The sequence below is a fragment of the Sitophilus oryzae genome, unplaced genomic scaffold (genome assembly GCF_002938485.1).
Source record: "Sitophilus oryzae breed Bouriz unplaced genomic scaffold, Soryzae_2.0 scaffold_1396_pilon_pilon, whole genome shotgun sequence".
NCBI classification, from domain to species: Eukaryota; Metazoa; Arthropoda; class Insecta; order Coleoptera; family Curculionidae; genus Sitophilus; species Sitophilus oryzae.
Window position 1 is genome coordinate 6,984,287 of NW_022146055.1, and position 19,072 is coordinate 7,003,358.

Sequence of the window (19,072 nt, forward strand, 5' to 3'; positions counted from 1 at the left end):
GCAATTCTTGCTGGCATGAGAGGAAATGAAATGGGAAATGAATATACTGACGTATACAAACGAGTGGAAGTGAGACTCGTAATCATGCTTTAAAATTTGACGAACGTATGTTTTAGAGGTGGTAATTCTAGTTCCTTAGTTCTAGTTCCTCCAGAGGAATAGTTCCTTGAACTAGGTCTTTAGTTCACAATAGTTCTCCACTAACATTGACATCCCCCTTGTTTGCTAATGCGTTTCGTTGTCAGTCAGAACTATTCACAGTATGATCTGTATAATTTTTATAATGTACGGAGATATAACGAAACGTGTAATTGTGTATGTTAAAAACATATAGGTAAGTTTTATTGCAAATTTATCTTTCCTCACTTCAAGCTTTTTGTTTTTGTCTAAAAGTTCAGAATACTTATATCTACTTCGTTTTATAAGATATTTCTTCTTTTCTTTCTCTTAATTTTAGAGACCTAAAGTGAAACATTCCCATAAAATATTTAAAAAACAAACTAAAAATCAAAAACAGTATCCACGACAAATTTCTGTGGTAATTACGCCGCGCCGGCTGTGGCAATAGACAAGGTCGAATCCATCGTCGTCGCCTTGTATTATATCTCGGATCTGCCGACTGAATAGATTACCGTGAACTAGTCTTTTAATAGTTCCTCTATGTCCGGATACGATAACATACGGCTGGCACTCCCCACGCCTGCCTAGCATCAATCGCGCTGGCTGATCCATACGTAAACTAGTCTTTTATTTAGTTCCTCTAGTTCCTTTAGGACCGGATAACATACGGCGTACGGCTGGCACTCCCCACTCCTGCCTAGCATCGATCGCGCTGGCCCGATCCGTTCGTACGTAAACTAGTCTTTTATTTAGTTGAGTTCCTCTAGGTCCGGATCCGATAACGTACGGCTGGCACTCCCCACTCCTGCCTACCATCGGGCTACCCGCGCTAGCCGATCCGTCGCCATCGCATATTATTCTATATCGGTCGCAGTCTCGATCCCGGAATAGGTCCTGAGGAACTAGTTCTTTGAGAAACCGGGAACTAGTTCCTTTCATTCCGGGGTCGGAATAGTTCATTGGAACTAGTTCGTTCACGAACTACACACCTCTAGTATGTCTTATTGGATAGTTTACAGTTATTGGTTATGGATGGGTACACAATACTACTCATTTTTATGGTCAAGTTCTGCACAATCAAAAATTTTCTTGTGGCAACCCTGATCTGAGATACAGCCGACGTCCATCCTTAGATGTCCACCCGGTACATAATACTTGAAAAGTGATTATAAAATTACAAAAAAATAACTAAGAATGAAATACACTTTTCTGTAAGCTACATTTGAAGGTTTCAAAGTTACAAGAACGCAATAAATATTTCCTCTATAAATCAAATTCTTTAGTGTTACCGTGTGTTTATTTTGGATCAACGTACATAAACATCTTTTACCTGGTTTCCTGGACCCACCCTAATCTCGCCTTGAGTTTGTGCCATAACTGGATTCACCTAAACGATTAATTGAAAGACCATGGGCGATTACATATCCCTGAAACAAAAATAACTAGTGAAATTATTGGGAAAGATAAATATAAAAATCTGCGTTATTGCGGTTGATGTGGAAATCTTGGGGTACTGGCCAACATCAAAAATATAATTCCGTTTATTAGTTTTATGATGCTGATTGATATATTTAACGGTATAAATATCTATTTGATTGTAAATAAGCGATATTCAGACTGTTTTATTGAAGTTTTAAAGAAATAAAGTTTAAAATATGAGTGAGATTGACAATGCCAGATTAATGGATTAAGTTACTAAGTAATTCATGTCGTTTATCGTAAAAATATAAAGAGTAGTAACAATTTATTCTCCAAAAATATTAATGTTCAATGCAAAATCTATTAATTACTGAGACTTACTGCAAGGAGATATATTTAATATACAGGGTGTCCCAATATTCCGTGGACATAAAACAACTACGTATTTCTGGAATTAAAATAAGTTCATTGGACACAATTATTCTCTGCACAAAAGTGCTTCCTTCGTCCGCTAGAGGGCATCAAACTTTCAAAAAATAACCTAACACATTTTTTCAAATATTTTAAGAACCTTTTTGCTAAACATTTGACTTTCAAAAACCAAACGTACGGGATGGGTAAAAAAAATTCTCAAAAACTATGGGATAGTTTTTTTACAAGAGACAAAAAATGTAGTAAATACTAGAGGGACCATTTTACAAAAAGAAAATCTGTGATCGGTGGAATTGAAAAATATTTGCACTAAAATTTATGTAAGGGTGGAGATAGTTTTCACCCTTCCCGTATTTTTTCTTGATTTTTGTGAAAGTCAAATGTTAAAGCACTTAACAAAACATATACACTCAAAATTTCATTCAAATAGGAATAACGGTTCTTAAAATATCTGAAAAAATGTGTTTATTTAAGTTAAAATAAGTTTTATATAGAGGTAAATTGTGTCTAATGAACTTAATTTGATTTCAAAAATACGTAGTACATAGTTCTATGTCCACGGAATATTGGGACACCATGTATAAAATTCTCGTGTTACAGTTATATATTTATTCCATCGACGGATTTTGATGAAATTTTATATGTATACTAATTGAAGCCTGGCGCATCCGCCACAACATCAGGAAAAAAAATACTTTTTATTAATTAAATCAAAAAACAAAAAATCCGGCGACGACAGTTTTTTGAAGAGCCAATTTAGCTATCTTTTAGTAAAAAAAGCAACTTTCTAGAGCAAGTCGTTACTTCAGTAGAGACGACACAGATGAACATTAGCATTTTATATTCGTCGGCTTTATGACGAAAAGGCGTATCTCGATTTTTGGCGATTTTGAGATATCAACGTCATGACATGCCCAATGGGTCATATTTTAACATAGCGAATTTGCGCATCTCAATATTGTACCTTTTTCATTTTATATTCGTTAAAAAATTTGCCCCATTAAAAATAGATACAACCCAAAATTTTCACCCTTCTACCATCAACCCCTATTTTTTAATAGCGATATTAGTAATTCAATAATTTTAATTTAAGAACAAATTGTTTTTAAAAATAATTGTTAGAATACCTTAAATTAAAAACGTGAGTATGATTGCGTATATACCGGGTATAATGGTATTTACCCAAATTTAATATACCATTTATTGACCCTTTGGGTATTTATCGGATTCAAAAACTTGGGTATTTACCCAAATTTCAGTATACCGGGTACTTGCCCATCACTGATCTTAGTTACACCAACGCAACGCCGTGGCTGGGTCTGCTAACATAAAATAATATAGGACATTAATTTTATACAATAACGACAAAGAAAAATGAGCAAAAGTTGTTTTTCTTAATGAGAAAATAAAATTCTTCTAAATCTAAAACGCACATGAATATTCATACAAAAATAAGTTATTTGTTATCTTAATCACTACTTTGAAATTGATATTTTATTGCTTTATCACAAGCTTTATAAAATGCTTTAATGCACAACCAAACATAATAAAAACATTTATTTCATTCTTGATAAATTGCCAATAATTATTAAAGTCGTTTACTTGTTTACGCACAAAGTTTTGCGGTTTAAATATTATATTCTATTTAAACAATTTAATTAGCTATTATTTGATAGACATAAATAAATAAAATTAATGTTATAAATTTTGTTTTCCAATAAATAAATTTAAAAACCTTTTAACGGCTATTACGATTACGTATAAAGTGAAACCTGTCTACCGGACGTAGTTCGAAAGTTGAAATTGGAACTGCCAATTGTTGATTTAACAAATAATATATGAAATGTCTCTGAATTTTCACATGTTTCTAATAAGGTTGGTGAGTACTCAGAGAGGGTGAATACACCCAAAATAATACCAACACACAGATTATTATTTACATCAACAAATCTCACCTCCTTAACAGCACTTAAGGGAGATAAAAGGCCATTACTACCGCTTTCCCGTTCAATCATTCCAATAAGGTTGCGAATACCTTTTTGCAACTGCTATTAAGCTATCTTGTACACTTCGCACTAAAAGAGGTTCTAAAAAGAACCATGTCCGACTGCAAGGTCTGCTAGTAAACATTTTTAAGCTTTAAGAATCACAACACAATTCAGTTAAACCAAAAACTCGTAATACAAAACTAAAGTGTTAAAACGAATGACAATGTCAGAAAATAAATAAAGTGGCAATTTGACATTTTTTACAAGAAAGCTCCACCTGAATTGCCAGCGGGAAATTTAAATTCCAGTTGTTCAGCTCAGCGCCGAATACGTCCATGGTTGGCAACAATGAATTTAAAAATCGCGCCCTCGATGACGTAACTAAGAGTTTAATTGGTATCGCTTATATGTAGAGACTCAAACTTAGTTCTCATGCATCCCAATTTCTGACGTTTTCTATTAAAAATAATATGGTTACACAAAATTCGTAAAAAGTTACGATTATGTAACATTAATATCTACATAACATTTACCAAAAAAATACTAAAAAAAATGAAAACGTCAAATGCAAACTTATACAAAATATATTATACAGGGTGGTCCGAAGTGTATTCTGGAAACTTCGGCAGCATATTCTGTAGATAAAAATAAGTAAAACAGTTTATATAAACGTATGTCCTAAAATGCTTAGTTTCGGAGATAGAGGGTGTAGAATTTTCATTTTTATTTCGATATTTCGATTTTTCCAATAATCATAATTTATGAAGTAACGTGTCAATATTTGGATGAAAATTGGTGTCTGGGAGAGTTTTTTGACAGGAGAAATTTGATTTTGATGTCAATATGACTCCTACTTGTAGAGGGCGCCCCTTACATATTTTTTAACTGGTTTGAAGAGTAATAACTTTTCGTCCGTACCCGCATAGAACTACTGCGTAAAATAATATATATTTACGACGTTTTTTTATCTAAAAAAGGTCTCTTGGAAAAATCGCTACGATGGTTTTCGAGATATTTGGAATCGAAATTATCAATATCTGTCATCACTGACATAAATTAAACGTGTTGACTAAATAGTTGTTAGACTGAAATCATAAACTTGAAATGTTTTTGTGCCAAAAGTTCAACAGAAACTGTTTTATCATCATTTTTTCGCAGAAAAACTTTCAGTGAAACTATCTACTCAATGTGTTTATTTTTTGTCAATAATGACGTATTGACTATTTCCGTTCTAAATATCTTGAGAACTGTGGCTCGTAGCGATTTTTACCAAGAGGCATTTTTTACGTAAAAAGTGACTGAAATGTATATTTTTTCACTCAGTAGTTTTATACAGGTACGGACGAAAAGTTATTACCCTTTAAAACAGTTAAACCACATGTAGGTGGCGCTCTCTACAAATATGAGTCATATTGACATCAAAATCAAATGTTTCATCTCAAAAAACTCCCAGGCACCAATTTTCATCCAAATATTGACGTTACTTCAAAAATTATTTGGAAAAAATTGTAATAAAAATGAAACTTCTACACCCTGTATCTCCGAAACTAAGCATTTTAGGACGTACATTTATACGAACTTTTTACTTATTTTTTTATCTGTAGAATATGCTGCAAAGTTTCCGAATACAGTTCGGACCACCCTGTATATAAAAAATAAAAATAAATGGAAAATCTATTGCGTCATTTTTCTCAGAAAACATCCAAAATTCACGTGCATAAAAACTAGGCTTTAATTGGCCTAACTAGAGGTTCAAACAAAAATAAAACAAACCGTTAATTTCCCTGTTGACGGTTCATTTCACGGGCCTGGTTCTGAACGAAACGTGATTGAAATCAACCGCCGCTGCCGCGCCGTGTGAGGCAATTCCGACTGTCTTTTTATAAAATTGAATTACCCATATACCGAAACACAGAATGTTCCGCTTGATAGGCCGAATTTAATAAATCGACAGTTAAGGTCCCCATACACTTCGGTTATTTTACACGGTTTTAGCCGAACGAGTGGGATTGTTCCGAACCGATAGTGTATGGACATAAACTGGCAAATCCGGACAATTTTTTGCAAAACAGTGGCTCGGGCACTTCTTTATATTTTTTTCGGCGCATTGTACCATTTTTACCATTCCTTTTCTAGATTTTATTTTTTACCGCAGTTACCGCCGTCACTACTAGCGAGTTGTTTCTCGAATCTCGAATCCATCGTTCTTAGTAGGTTTTCCTGAACCGGAGCTGTTTTTCGGAACCGAGAATTTCGGTACCGCGCATCAGGAACCGGGATTTCTGACTTTTCGGTACTTTCGGTACTGACTAATTTTTATTCAATGGTGGTGCAGTTCACCAATCAGAAAACAAGAGATGGGTTTTCAATGTAAAATGGATAAAAATTGAGATTTTTAATGAAAATAATATCAATTATTAAATAATCAGTCATAAACACAAATAAAGAAAAAAAGTATAGGTAACGTAAATTTCACATCAAACAACATAAACCAACTTAACTGGATTTGAGACAAAAGCCCTAAAATATTGAATTAAAAATGCAAATATCTATTAAAACATAACATAATAAATATTACAGGAACTTCAAAAAAAATAAGAAGAACAATAAGAAATAGCATCATTACTTATTTAGAAGTTTGATTTCGACCGCTAGAAAGTATCAAAGTTATCAAAGGACGTAACAAAACATTTTTTTAATTATTGTTACCGAGGCCCGGTTCTGTGATGGCCAAAAAGATATGAATCCTAACTGGTAGTATTAATTAGAGTTTCCAGTTTTTTTAAGTTTCCTTATTTTTGTTCAACGATTGTGGAATTCGTCAATTAGCAAGCAAGGGATGGTTCTCAAAAGTAAAACCGATAAAAAATTGAGTTTCAAATGAAAATAATATCAAATTATTAAGTCATGAGAAAGTAAACATGAACACAAATAATGAAAACAAGCGAAAGAAAAAAGAAAACATAGGTAGCTTAAAAATTACATTAAACAACATCAAGCAACCTCGAAACCAACTTAACTAAATTAGAAAAACATTTTCAATTAAAGATGCAAATGCCTATAAAAACATAACACAAAAAAATATAAGTAAGACATTCAGCAATATTATACTAAATAATAAAATATAACATATTTAAACTTCAATAATTGCTAATAAACATTATAGAAACTTCAGAAGTAAGAACAGTAAGAGATAGCATCACTATTTATTTAGAAGAGTTTGATTTCGACCGCTAGAAAGTATCAAAAGTCACTCGCGCGTAACAAAAAATATGTTTTTAATTATTACCGAGTCCCGAACGTACCAAAAGAACCGGCAATTAATAATTTCGGGTCCCGGTTTTTTGATGTCTCAAAAGTACTTTCGGTACCGGGATTTCCCGGTTCTGAGCCCTAGTTCTTAGCTGTGGCGTGGAAAAAAATGAACTGAACAAAATGAGACAGTGTATGGAAGTTGCATGTCCGTGCTTTCTACCCGCGCCGTTTTAACTAAAGTGTATGGAGGCCTTTAGCGGCATTGCGTTTTCGTTCTGCAGTCTGCGCCCGCCCTCGAAACGCCCCCTTTAGGGTTGCACCTAGTTGAGCACGTTCAAAATTATATTATACGATGCGCCAATTTTATCGGTCAAACTGTAGTAGGTTAATATTGCACGGTGGAGTAGAATCAAGAGTATGTTTATACATATTATACAGGGCGGTCCAAATTGTACTGAGGAAACTTCGTATGAATGTTTGTTCTAAAATACTTCGATTCGGAGATACAGGGTGTAGAAGATTGAATACTACTTAGGTTTTTTTTTCAAGTAATTACTGAACTGAATTAACGTCAATATTTAGATGGAAATTGGTTTCTGGGTGTAATGTTGGATGTTTTTTTCAGGAGAAATTCGACTTTGACGACGGTAGTATGACTTCTACTTGTAGACGGCGTCACCTACAGTTTTATGTAACTGTTTTGAAAGGTAATAACTTTTCGTCCGTATTTGTATTACAATATTAAGAGAATAAATATACATGTCTGTCCTTTTTTAGGCTTTTTAGGCAAAAATTACTACGATCGTCAGTAGACACTATTGTTATATACACGAGTTACGAACTTATGTTGCTTATGTATAAGTTCTGCAGTTTTGCCTTGAGGAAAAACTGTAACTGTGTGGCTACCTTTAGCGAATACTGATAATACTCAACTTAGGTTTTTAGGCGTAACGTGTTAGAAATACAATTATTATATGTATAAAGAAAATATTAATTTGTTTCAATATAATACCATAGAAAATATTATACAGGGTGGTCCTAACTGTATTCCGGAAACATCGGCAGCATAATCTGCAGATGAAAATTAGTAAAAAAGTTCGTATAAATGTGTGTCCTAAAATGCTTACTTTCAGAGATACAGGGTGTAGAAGTTTTATTTTTATTTCAATTATTTTTTCCAAATAATTTCTGAAGTAACGTCAATATTTAGATGAAAATTGCTGTCTGGGAGTTTGTTTTTTGACATGAGAAATTTGATTTTGATATAAATATGACTCCTACTTGTAGAGGGCGCCACCTACTTGGATTTTAACTGTTTTTAAGAGTAATAACTTTTCGTCCGTACCTATATAAAACTACTGAGTGAAAAAATATATACAGGGTGTCCCAGAAATGAGTGCAGATATTTTAAGGGGTGGTAGATCTGGCCAAAAGAAACATATTTTCTCTTTACCATTTTTAAAATAGATTGAAAATAACCGAGTTATTTAACTTTGAAAGTTTGGTTTGGTTTGGTTTGGCGAAAATTGCGACATTTTGAGAGCCGCCGGGGAATCTCGCGGATCCCCCGGCGCGGGGGAGAGATCTCGCGGATCTCAGCTTGTTCGCCGCCCGCTGTTGCCACATCGACTAAAAAGACTTAAAAAGTACTTGCAAAATCCCACACCATCCAAGAGGTTCTGCAGAGGTGCGTTACTTTTTTTAAGTGGGTGATCGCCAGTAGCCCTACTTTCCACATTCCACAAAATAAACTAAAAGAAAAAAAAACTTACCAAATAAACAAGATATCCCTATAGCAGAGAGATACAACTGCAGAGCTTTCTTTTTTTTCCATTTTACCACTCTTAAAATTGCACATAACACTACACTTAATAACATCACTTCACTACAATACTTAACAACACTATGCAAATTTTCAACTGTGGAAATATTGGCTCCCCTATTAATTTTAGAGCTAAATCGTAAATGGTTTTTAAAGATACATTACAAATTTGCATAAGGGGATCCGATATCTCGACAGTTCAAAATTTGCATGGGATATCCTATATTTCCAACGATGATGCACCACCCGGTATACCCTTCGCTTCTTGACTGCATGCTATTATAATAATTGTTCAAAATGACGACCTCCATTTCCAATAGATGCTCTCCTTCTTCTGAGCATGGAATTTTTAACGTTTTGCAGCAATTCTTCGTTGCTTTTCCTCTTGAATCCCTCAAATGCTGAACCATACTTGCAAAGGTTCGAGCATTAGGGATTTATCTATTCGGATACTCTTCGGAATAAAGTCTCCGAGCTTCTACAGCGCTTTCCCCTGCCAGAAAGTACCTATGCTCTTAGCATATCCACCTTCTCCGGATTTCTATACTCCATCGTGATTTGCCTATACCGATACCGATTACCGACACAAAAATATGCACTAACGAACATTTCACAACACTTTAAACACAATCTCCGATCACTTTCTCGAATTTTAAAAGCTCGATAATATTAGAAATTAGATCGATTTCTAATAGTGTACATGCTTTGTGTACATGCGATTAATAATGTCGTTAGTCGTTAATATAATACAGGAATCTGTAATTTTCTCCCCACCGCCCATTTCATTGGAAAAAACGGCGGCAAGTTTTCTGCTTTTGAAATTACGATCGATGGCATTTTATTGTGTAAAAGTGGATGGTAAATGGCATCGATCGTAATTTCTCAGGCAATTTAACGTCTTAGCAGGTATATCATTTTTTTATCAAAAAAGCTTTATAGAAAAAAGAATAACTGAATATGTTAGTAGCTTTATTACTAATTAAACTATTCAAAACATGTTTTGATATTACTAAAAAAAATTAACTAAAAAATATAGCAAATTTTATAGTTTGACGACGTTATAATTAACAATAGGCAAATGGAAAAAATTACCTAACTACATATTAGAGACATAATTCCATACCTAGAAATACCGTATGGTCGGAAAAAACGGCGTCCAGAATGGCTTGAAAATAACGGTCGGTGAAATTCTCCATAAAATTTTACACATAGATTGACAGCGATCTTTATTTCATAGCCATCGCTGACGCCGTTTTTTTTTTCACGACCATATTGTATTTCCCATTAATCGCATGGTGGCAATACTAATTTATATTTAAAGAGATATATCTAAATGTGTATATACTAGGTATTTTATGAGCAATCATATTTAAGCTATTATGACTCATATCATATTCTAATTACTTGAAACTTGAAACATAATATTTGCTCCTATTATATTCATGTAACTAAATTTTCTAATATTAATAACTCTCTGATAATAAAAAACAAGAGTGTGTTTTGAAAAAGTAAAGCATAATTACTGTGTATTGACTTTATTGTGAAAAGCAACCTATTTGAAACACATTTACGTAACTTACAGAATAGTTTAAAAAAGAACTTACACAATGTTTTTTTAGTCTATTTTCTTTATTATATTTGAAAACTACAGTCCCCCTTCCAATACATAAAAACATTTATATTCAAATATACTCTAGATAGAGCTCCAATTTTTATATGAAATGAGAATTTGTTCACACATAAACTACCGTATGATCGAGAAAAAACGGCGTCAACGATGGCTATGAAATGAAGGTCGCTGTCATTTTATATGTAAATTTATATAGGAAATGTCATTGATCGTCATTTCCCAGCCAACTGGACGCCGTTTTTTTTTCGATCATATGGTACATTTTATGTATTTTATTCTTTAATTTTAATTACTACAAATGGTCTTGATATTTTTCTTTTGAATACATATATTCTTGTTACTCTCTTTCATCTTTGTCTCTAATATACAGATGCATTGCAATTTGTTGTTAGTATATTTATGTAATCATTTCATAAATCCTAAAAATAAAAATGGTTATAACATGCTTTCCAGATATCCATATCCACAATATTCTGTGTGTAAATATGTTCAATTTTTAATAACCCATTCACTAAATGAGATTGTGAGACAACATACAGGTAGCTGTTTAAATAATTTTCAATCTTTGTATGTAATAATAGATTTCACATATTATATGCATTACACAATATGCATTACCTGCAATAATAAAAGATATTTTCTTTAAAGTGTATAATTCTATCTAACACACTTCTAATAAAGTATACTCTGACTCTTTGAACATTTGTTACAGCTTCTAATAATTAGGTATATCGATAACTTCCTAAGAAATTTTGTTAGCACTTTTAGTTAGTTTACCATTTTTCTCAATATATTCTGCAGAATATAATATGACTCGATACATTCACCTAGAATAAAATCAATAATATCATTTATGAATAGAAAACTACATGTATAACTTTTTCATTAATATTTGCAATTTCAGACCAGAACTTGTCTGAAGAGAACTTTCTTGGTTTGTTTAAAAATATCTTACCGTATAACATAAATTTACATCTGAATTAATCTAATCAGATCAAATTTTCTTCATAGTATAGAAAACATCGAAACTATTTGACTGGTAATCGAGCTATCAATAAGCTGACACTAAAATTTAATGAATAATTAAATGGGATAATTATTTTCATGTAAAACAAAACTTTATACTTAATAAGACCACAGGGAGTACATTATTACAACAGTGTTACTGAGATTTTTGATTTAATGTATTGCTTGGTATTTGTAGATCTGTTATTGTATTGTGATTACAATTGCCTTCTTCTCCATTGATGCTCCTAATTTAAGATTACTGATTTTCTAATACATAATTAAAGTGAAATTATTTTTCCTACCATTACATAATTAATTTCTTCCTACCATTAGGTAGATACCTGAAAGGTTAATAAATTAAAAACGAATTTATTAAGACATTTAAACTGTTTACCTCATTTCTCACATATTTTTGACACCAAACATTATAAATAAATCAAAAAATATTCGTATACCAACTGAATTATATGATATTTCATTTTGAATAATAAAAGTACTTTTTTACAGGTTTATTTGGCATTGTTTGCATTGTTTTTTGTTGTTTTCTGTTTTGTTTTTGTGCGAGTTTAATAACCCACGATTAACCTTAAACATAACCTTAAACTACACACCATACTAGGGATGTACGATTCGAATCGATTATTATCAAATCGACGTGATTTTTATCAAACGATTTTTTGGTATAATCGATCTTTTTTTTTAAATCGAAGACCGATTTTATTTATACAGTTTTACAGGTTTATTTATTTGTTAGAATTTAGAATAAGAAAAAACACTTTAGTTTTGCTGGAATATTTGTTTGCAGTGCATCCCTAGTAAAAGGCCATCTAGCAATGAACTGAAAAATTAAGTGTAAGTGCTCGCTGCCGCATGCGCCGATGTTTGTTTATCACTTTGATATCAGGTGTCAGATTTTTGTCGGGGCTTCCCATATTTTTATATTTTAGATAACGTAGAATACTCTTTGATTTTACCTTAATTCTTTCTTGGGTATACCCTTTCTTGTACTTTTATTTTATTTTTGGGATATCCCTACTCCATACATTAAACATTTAGAAAATTGATTTATCTATCTTTATACAACCACCAAAACGTTGACCCATAATAGTAATACATCAGTCCAGTAGAGGACGCTAAGGTAAAAAATTTCTAAATAAAAATTTGTAATTTGTAATTCCTTCAGTGTTTTCGAAATCGTTGTCGGGGTTGCGTCGGTTTTGAAGAAATGTCGAAGAAAACCCCGGACTGTCTACCATCAGCCTCCGGATATGAGTAGTTATTAAAGCAAGTTTTTTTAACATTTTTTATTGTATTTATGAGTTTAGTGTTTGATTATTATCATGTGAAAAATTTTAAATAATATTTTAAAAGTGATAGGCATGTGATAGGTTTGTGATGTTCAGTTTAATAGATATTTGGTGTGTATGTGTTTAGTATATGTGTGCTGGATAAAAAACACTTTCATTAAAAGGGTAAGCTCTAACTAAACATTAAAGGTTATAATTGTTTATTGAAACGATTGAAAATATTTCCTAATATGGCGAAAAAGAAGCTATAATTGTTAAGATTTATTTTTTCAGTTTACTCCACTGTAAAAGTATTTAAAATATTGCGCGTTTCTCTAGAATTAGTAGAGCAATCTACACTAATATGAATAAAATGAATTTTCGTATTTTTTTCTGTAGCAACTTAAAATAATTGAATTTATAGATAAACATGCAGAATGTGGGTATGGTAGGAGGTGGCAACGTTGCATTCTCTCCGACACTCTCTATGCCCGGTAAACGAATTTCCCGGGAGTGAACAGTGGCACTCAAAAGTTTTTCAACATTTTCCGGAAAATGTCAAGAAAAAATATAAAATTTTCAACATTTTTTTTTTCGCAAAAAAAACCTCATAGGCGTGTTTCTGGGGTTGAACTATACTACCAGTTAAAATATCTGCACTCATTTCTGGGACACCCTGTATATACATTTCCGTGATTTTCTACGTAAAAAATGGCTCTTGGTAAAAATTGCTAGGAGCAACCGTCCTCAAGAAATTTAGAAAAGAAATAGCCAATACATGTCATTATTGAAAAAATAAACATGTTAAGTAGATAGATTTGTCTTACTCTAAGAGATAGATAGTTATTTGACTGAAATGAAAAATTTAGGAACTTTTTATATTTTTAAATCAATCATAATTTTTTCTTCGAAAAGATGGTAAAACAGTTTCTGTTGAACTTTTAACACAAAAACATTTAAAATTGATGATTTCAGTCTAATAACTATTTAGTCAACATGTTTAATTTATGGCAATGGACGAAAAGTTATTACCCTTTAAAACAGTTAAACCACATGTAGGTGGCGCTCCCTACAAATATGAGTCATATTGACATCAAAATCAAATATTTCATCTCCAAAAACTCCCAGGCACCAATTTTCATCCAAATATTGACGTTACTTCAAAAATTATTTGGAAAAAATTGTAATAAAAATGAAACTTCTACACTCTGTATCTCCGAAACTAAGCATTTTAGGACGTACATTTATACGAACTTTTTTACTTATTTTTATCTGTAGAATATGCTGCAAAGTTTCCGGAATACAGTTCGGACCACCCTGTATATAAAAAAATAAAAATAAATGGAAAATCTATTGCGTCATTTTTTCTCAGAAAACATCCAAAATTCACGTGCATAAAAACTAGGCTTTAATTGGCCTAACTAGAGGTTCAAACAAAAATAAAACAAACCGTTAATTTCCCTGTTGACGGTTCATTTCACGGGCCTGGTTCTGAACGAAACGTGATTGAAATCAACCGCCGCTGCCGCGCCGTGTGAGGCAATTCCGACTGTCTTTTTATAAAATTGGAATTACCCATATACCGAAACACAAAATGTTCCGCTTGATAGGCCGAATTTAATAAATCGACAGTTAAGGTCCCCATACACTTCGGTTATTTTACACGGTTTTAGCCGAACGAGTGGGATTGTTCCGAACCGATAATGTATGGACATAAACTGGCAAATCCGGACAATTTTTGCAAAACAGTGGCTCGGGCACTTCTTTATATTTTTTTCGGCGCATTGTACCATTTTTACCATTCCTTTTCTAGATTTTATTTTTTACCGCAGTTACCGCCGTCACTGCTAGCGAGTTGTTTCTCGAATCTCGAATCCATCGTTCTTAGTAGGTTTTCCTGAACCGGAGCTGTTTTTCGGAACCGAGAATTTCGGTACCGCGCATCAGGAACCGGGATTTCTGATTTTTTCGGTACTTTCGGTATTGACTAATTTTTATTCAATGGTGGTGCAGTTCACCAATCAGAAAACAAGAGATGGGTTTTCAATGTAAAATGGATAAAAAATTGAGATTTTTAATGAAAATAATATCAATTATTAAGTAATCAGTCATGAACACAAATAAAGAAAAAAGTATAGGTAACGTAAATTTCACATCAAACAACATAAACCAACTTAACTGGATTTGAGACAAAAGCCCTAAAATATTGAATTAAAAATGCAAATATCTATTAAAACATAACATAATAAATATTACAGGAACTTCAAAAAAAAATAAGAAGAACAATAAGAAATAGCATCATTACTTATTTAGAAGTTTGATTTCGACCGCTAGAAAGTATCAAAGTTATCAAACCGATAAAAAATTGAGTTTCAAATGAAAATAATATCAAATTATTAAGTCATGAGAAAGTAAACATGAACTTATTATTACCGAGACCGAGTCTCGAACGTACCGGTTCTTTGATGTCTCAAAAGACCGGTACTTTTGGTACAGGGATTACCCGGTTCTGAACCCTGAGTTCTTAGCTAGGGAGTGGATAAAATGAACTGAACAAAATGAGACAGTGTACGGAAGTTGCATATCCCGCATGTCCGTACTTCTACCCGACCCGTTTTAACTAAAGTGTGCGGGGGTCTTTAGCGGCATTGCGTTTTCGTTCTGCGGTCTGCGCCCGCCCTCGAAACGCCCCCTTTAGGGTTGCACCTAGTTGAGCACGTTCAAAATTATATACGATGCGCCAATTTTATCGGTCAAACTGTAGTAGGTTAATGTTGCACGGTGGAGTAGAATCAAGAGTATGTTTATACATATACAGGGCGGTCCAAATTGTACTCAAGAACCTTCGTATGAATGTTTGTCCTAAAATACTTCGTTTCGCAGATACAGGGTGTAGAAGATTGAATATTACTTAGGTTTTTTTTTTCAAATAATTTCTGAATTAACGTCGATATTTGAATGGAAATTGGCGTCTGGATGTTTTTTTCAGGAGAAATTCGACTTTGACGACGTTAGTATGACTTCTACTTGAAGAGGGCGCCACCTACATGTTTTATGTAACTGTTTTGAGAGGTAATAACTTTTCGTCCGTATTTGTATAACGGTATTAAGAGAATAAATATAAATTTCTGTCCTTTTTTTAGACAAAAATCACTACGATCGTAAGTAGACACTATTGTTATATGTATATGTTACGGTTAAAGTCCGATGTCCGGTTAATGTCGACATTAACATGTTAATGTTTGAGTTAGGTTATGTTTTTGGTTGTTTTGTTGTGTGTTATTCTCGAAATTAACCGGGGGTAATGTCGACATTAACCGGACATCGGACCTTAACCGTAACATATACACGAGTTACGAACTTATGTATAAGTTCTGCAGTTTTGCCTTGAGGAAAAACTGTAACTGTGTGGCTACCTTTAGCTAATACTGATAATACTCAATTTAGGTTTTTAGGCGTAAAGACGTGTTAGAAATACAATTAATATACGTATAAAGAAAATATTAATTTGTTTCAATATAATACCATAGAAAATATTATACAGGGTGGTCCTAACTGTATTCCGGAAACATCGGCAGCATATTCTGCAGATAATTATTAGTAAAAAAGTTCGTATAAATATGTGTTCTAAAATACTTAGTTTCAGAGATACAGAAGTTTTATTTTTATTTCAATTATTTTTCCAAATAATTTCTGAAGTGACGTCAATATTTGGATGAAAATTGTTGTCTGTGCGTTTTTTGACATGAGATTTTGATGTAAATACGGGTGTCTTCTTACAGTGTCATACTCTATATCGTCCCATTGCTGCCAAAAGTCACTAACTTACTTTTTATTACTTCCGAGAAAAACGCGTCTAAAGATGAATTGCATTGCATAAAGTTGTTGTTAGTAACTATTCGGTATTAAAATACAGTATAAATAGCCAGAAATCGTAGTTAATGGCTTTTTCAATCGATTCTCGGCTTCAAAATATAGTTAAGTGATTGAATTTCTGAATAATTTGGTTATTCTGTAAAATGTGAGTGACTTTTAGCAGCAATAGGACGATATAGAGCGTCGGCTACCTCTCGCATGTATTTGTGATGTGTGTCATCAGTGATTCACAAGTACACGGGTGTCAATATGACTCCTATTTCTAGGGGGCGCTACCTACATGTGTTTTAACTGTTTTTAAGAGTAATAACTTTTCGTCCGTACCTGTATAAAATTACTGAGTGAAAAAATATACATTTCCGTGATTTTCTACGTAAAAAATGTCTCTTGGTAAAAATCGCTAGGAGCAACCGTTCTCAAGATATTTAGAAAAGAAATAGTCAATACATGTCATTACTGACAAAAAATAAACATGTTGAGTAGATAGTTATTTGACTGAAATGAAAAATTTAGGAACTTTTTATATTTTTAAATCAATCATAAATTTTTCTTCGAAAAAATGATGGTAAAACAGTTTCTGTTGAACTTTTGACACAAAAACATTTAAAATTGATGATTTCAGTCTAATAACTATTTAGTCAACATGTTTAATTTATGCCAATGACAGGTATTGATAATTTCGACTCCAAATATCTCGACAACGTAGCGATCTTTACCAAGAGACCTTTAAAAAAAACTTTTTTTAAAAAACGTCGTAAGTTATATTTTTTTACTTAGTAGTTTTATACAGGTACGAAAAAATTGAAATAAAAATGACATGTGCCATCTCTTGTGGGGAGATTCCTAATATAAAAATAAGATTTATTTTTTATACCAACATAGGTCCTATTCTACTTTGTTTAGTAGCTAAAGGGTGGTAAAGTCTTAATAATCGTTCGATTTATTATAATTTTCTTTCAAGTATTTTTAGTAATTCGAATGAACTTTTGAAGGTAATAGTTATTATAAGTGCTACATATTTTAATGGTAAAAGAGCGTCGATAAATTTACTAGGAACGTGCGAAGATATCAAAATCGTGTAGGGTGTGGTGTAGTGTGTTAATTCCAATTAAAAGTTATCTCTTGATATTTTGTCGAATTCGGCCTCCTTAATAAAATAAAAGCTATTTTATTAATCACAATTAATAAAATTAAAATAAAAATAAAAATAATAAATTATATATTTTACGTAATTTATTATTAAATATAATTATTATCACTTATTATTACTATTAGTACCAACCTACAGCAATTTCAAATAAAGAAAATAATGGTATTTCAGATAATTACAAAAAACCTCATTTTAAAAAGTTTTAACATCCTGTAACTCTAAAACTATGCATTTTCATACCCATTATTATAGGATTTTTTTTCATATTTTTTGATGAGGAATCAACGAGTACTTATTTAAAACATTCACAAGTTAATGATATAATTTTTTTAAATGTTGCTGTTATAGACTGGGGGATCAAGGCAAATTAATAAAATGACATTTATCTCATGAAGGAGGTCGAAATCGACAGGATATCAAGAGACAACTTTTAATCGGCATTAAACTGCTTATACTATTTCGCTAACAAAAGAAAACTTTTTTGTTAGCGATTTTTGTTTTTTTTTCAACTTCTACACCCTGTATCTCCAAAACTAAGCATTTTAGGATATACAATTACACGAACGTTTTTACTTATTTTTATCTGCAGAATATGTTGCCGAGTTTCCGGAATACAGTTCGGACTACCCTGTATATATGAGTTACGAAGTATAATTATAATGTATAATTTCTGTATTTTTGCCTTGAGGAAAAACTGTAAATGTGGGGCTACTTTTAGCTAATACTGATAATACTCGATTTAGGTTTTTATAGGCGTAAAGATGTGTTGGAAATACAATAATTATATATAAAAAAATATTTATTTGTTTCAATATAATACCATAAATAATATACATCAGATTAAAACAAAGTTATCATAAGACAGATCGAAAACTATGATTCCCATGATTGTCCAAATAATAGCCAAGACCATTACTTTACAAACACACCCTTTATTAAATAATATAGTTACCCAATGATACCAGAGGAATAGGGACAATAAAAAATAACACGACTTTTCGCTTCATAATCTCAATTTCGTCACCGAGTGTTAGCGTTTTTGCGATGCGGTATCCTATTAAACGCACCCCTCGTATAAAAACGCCC

At 32.3% G+C, this 19,072-nt stretch overlaps 1 protein-coding gene across 12 annotated transcripts in view; it reads right to left on the reverse strand.

Annotated features, from left to right (window-relative positions):
* The window catches only part of LOC115875977 (arginine-glutamic acid dipeptide repeats protein), a 71,506-nt gene that overhangs the window by 44,717 nt on the left and 7,717 nt on the right, over nt 1-19,072 (reverse strand). For 7 of the 12 annotated variants that reach the window (XM_030891609.1, XM_030891607.1, XM_030891615.1 and 4 more), the window contains exon 1: nt 1,436-1,495. In XM_030891609.1, the coding sequence (XP_030747469.1) occupies nt 1,436-1,495 (60 nt within the window). Of the gene's footprint in view, nt 1-1,435; nt 1,548-19,072 lie in introns of those variants that run through there. The other 5 variants (XM_030891606.1, XM_030891614.1, XM_030891608.1 and 2 more) reach the window with 3 other exon arrangements.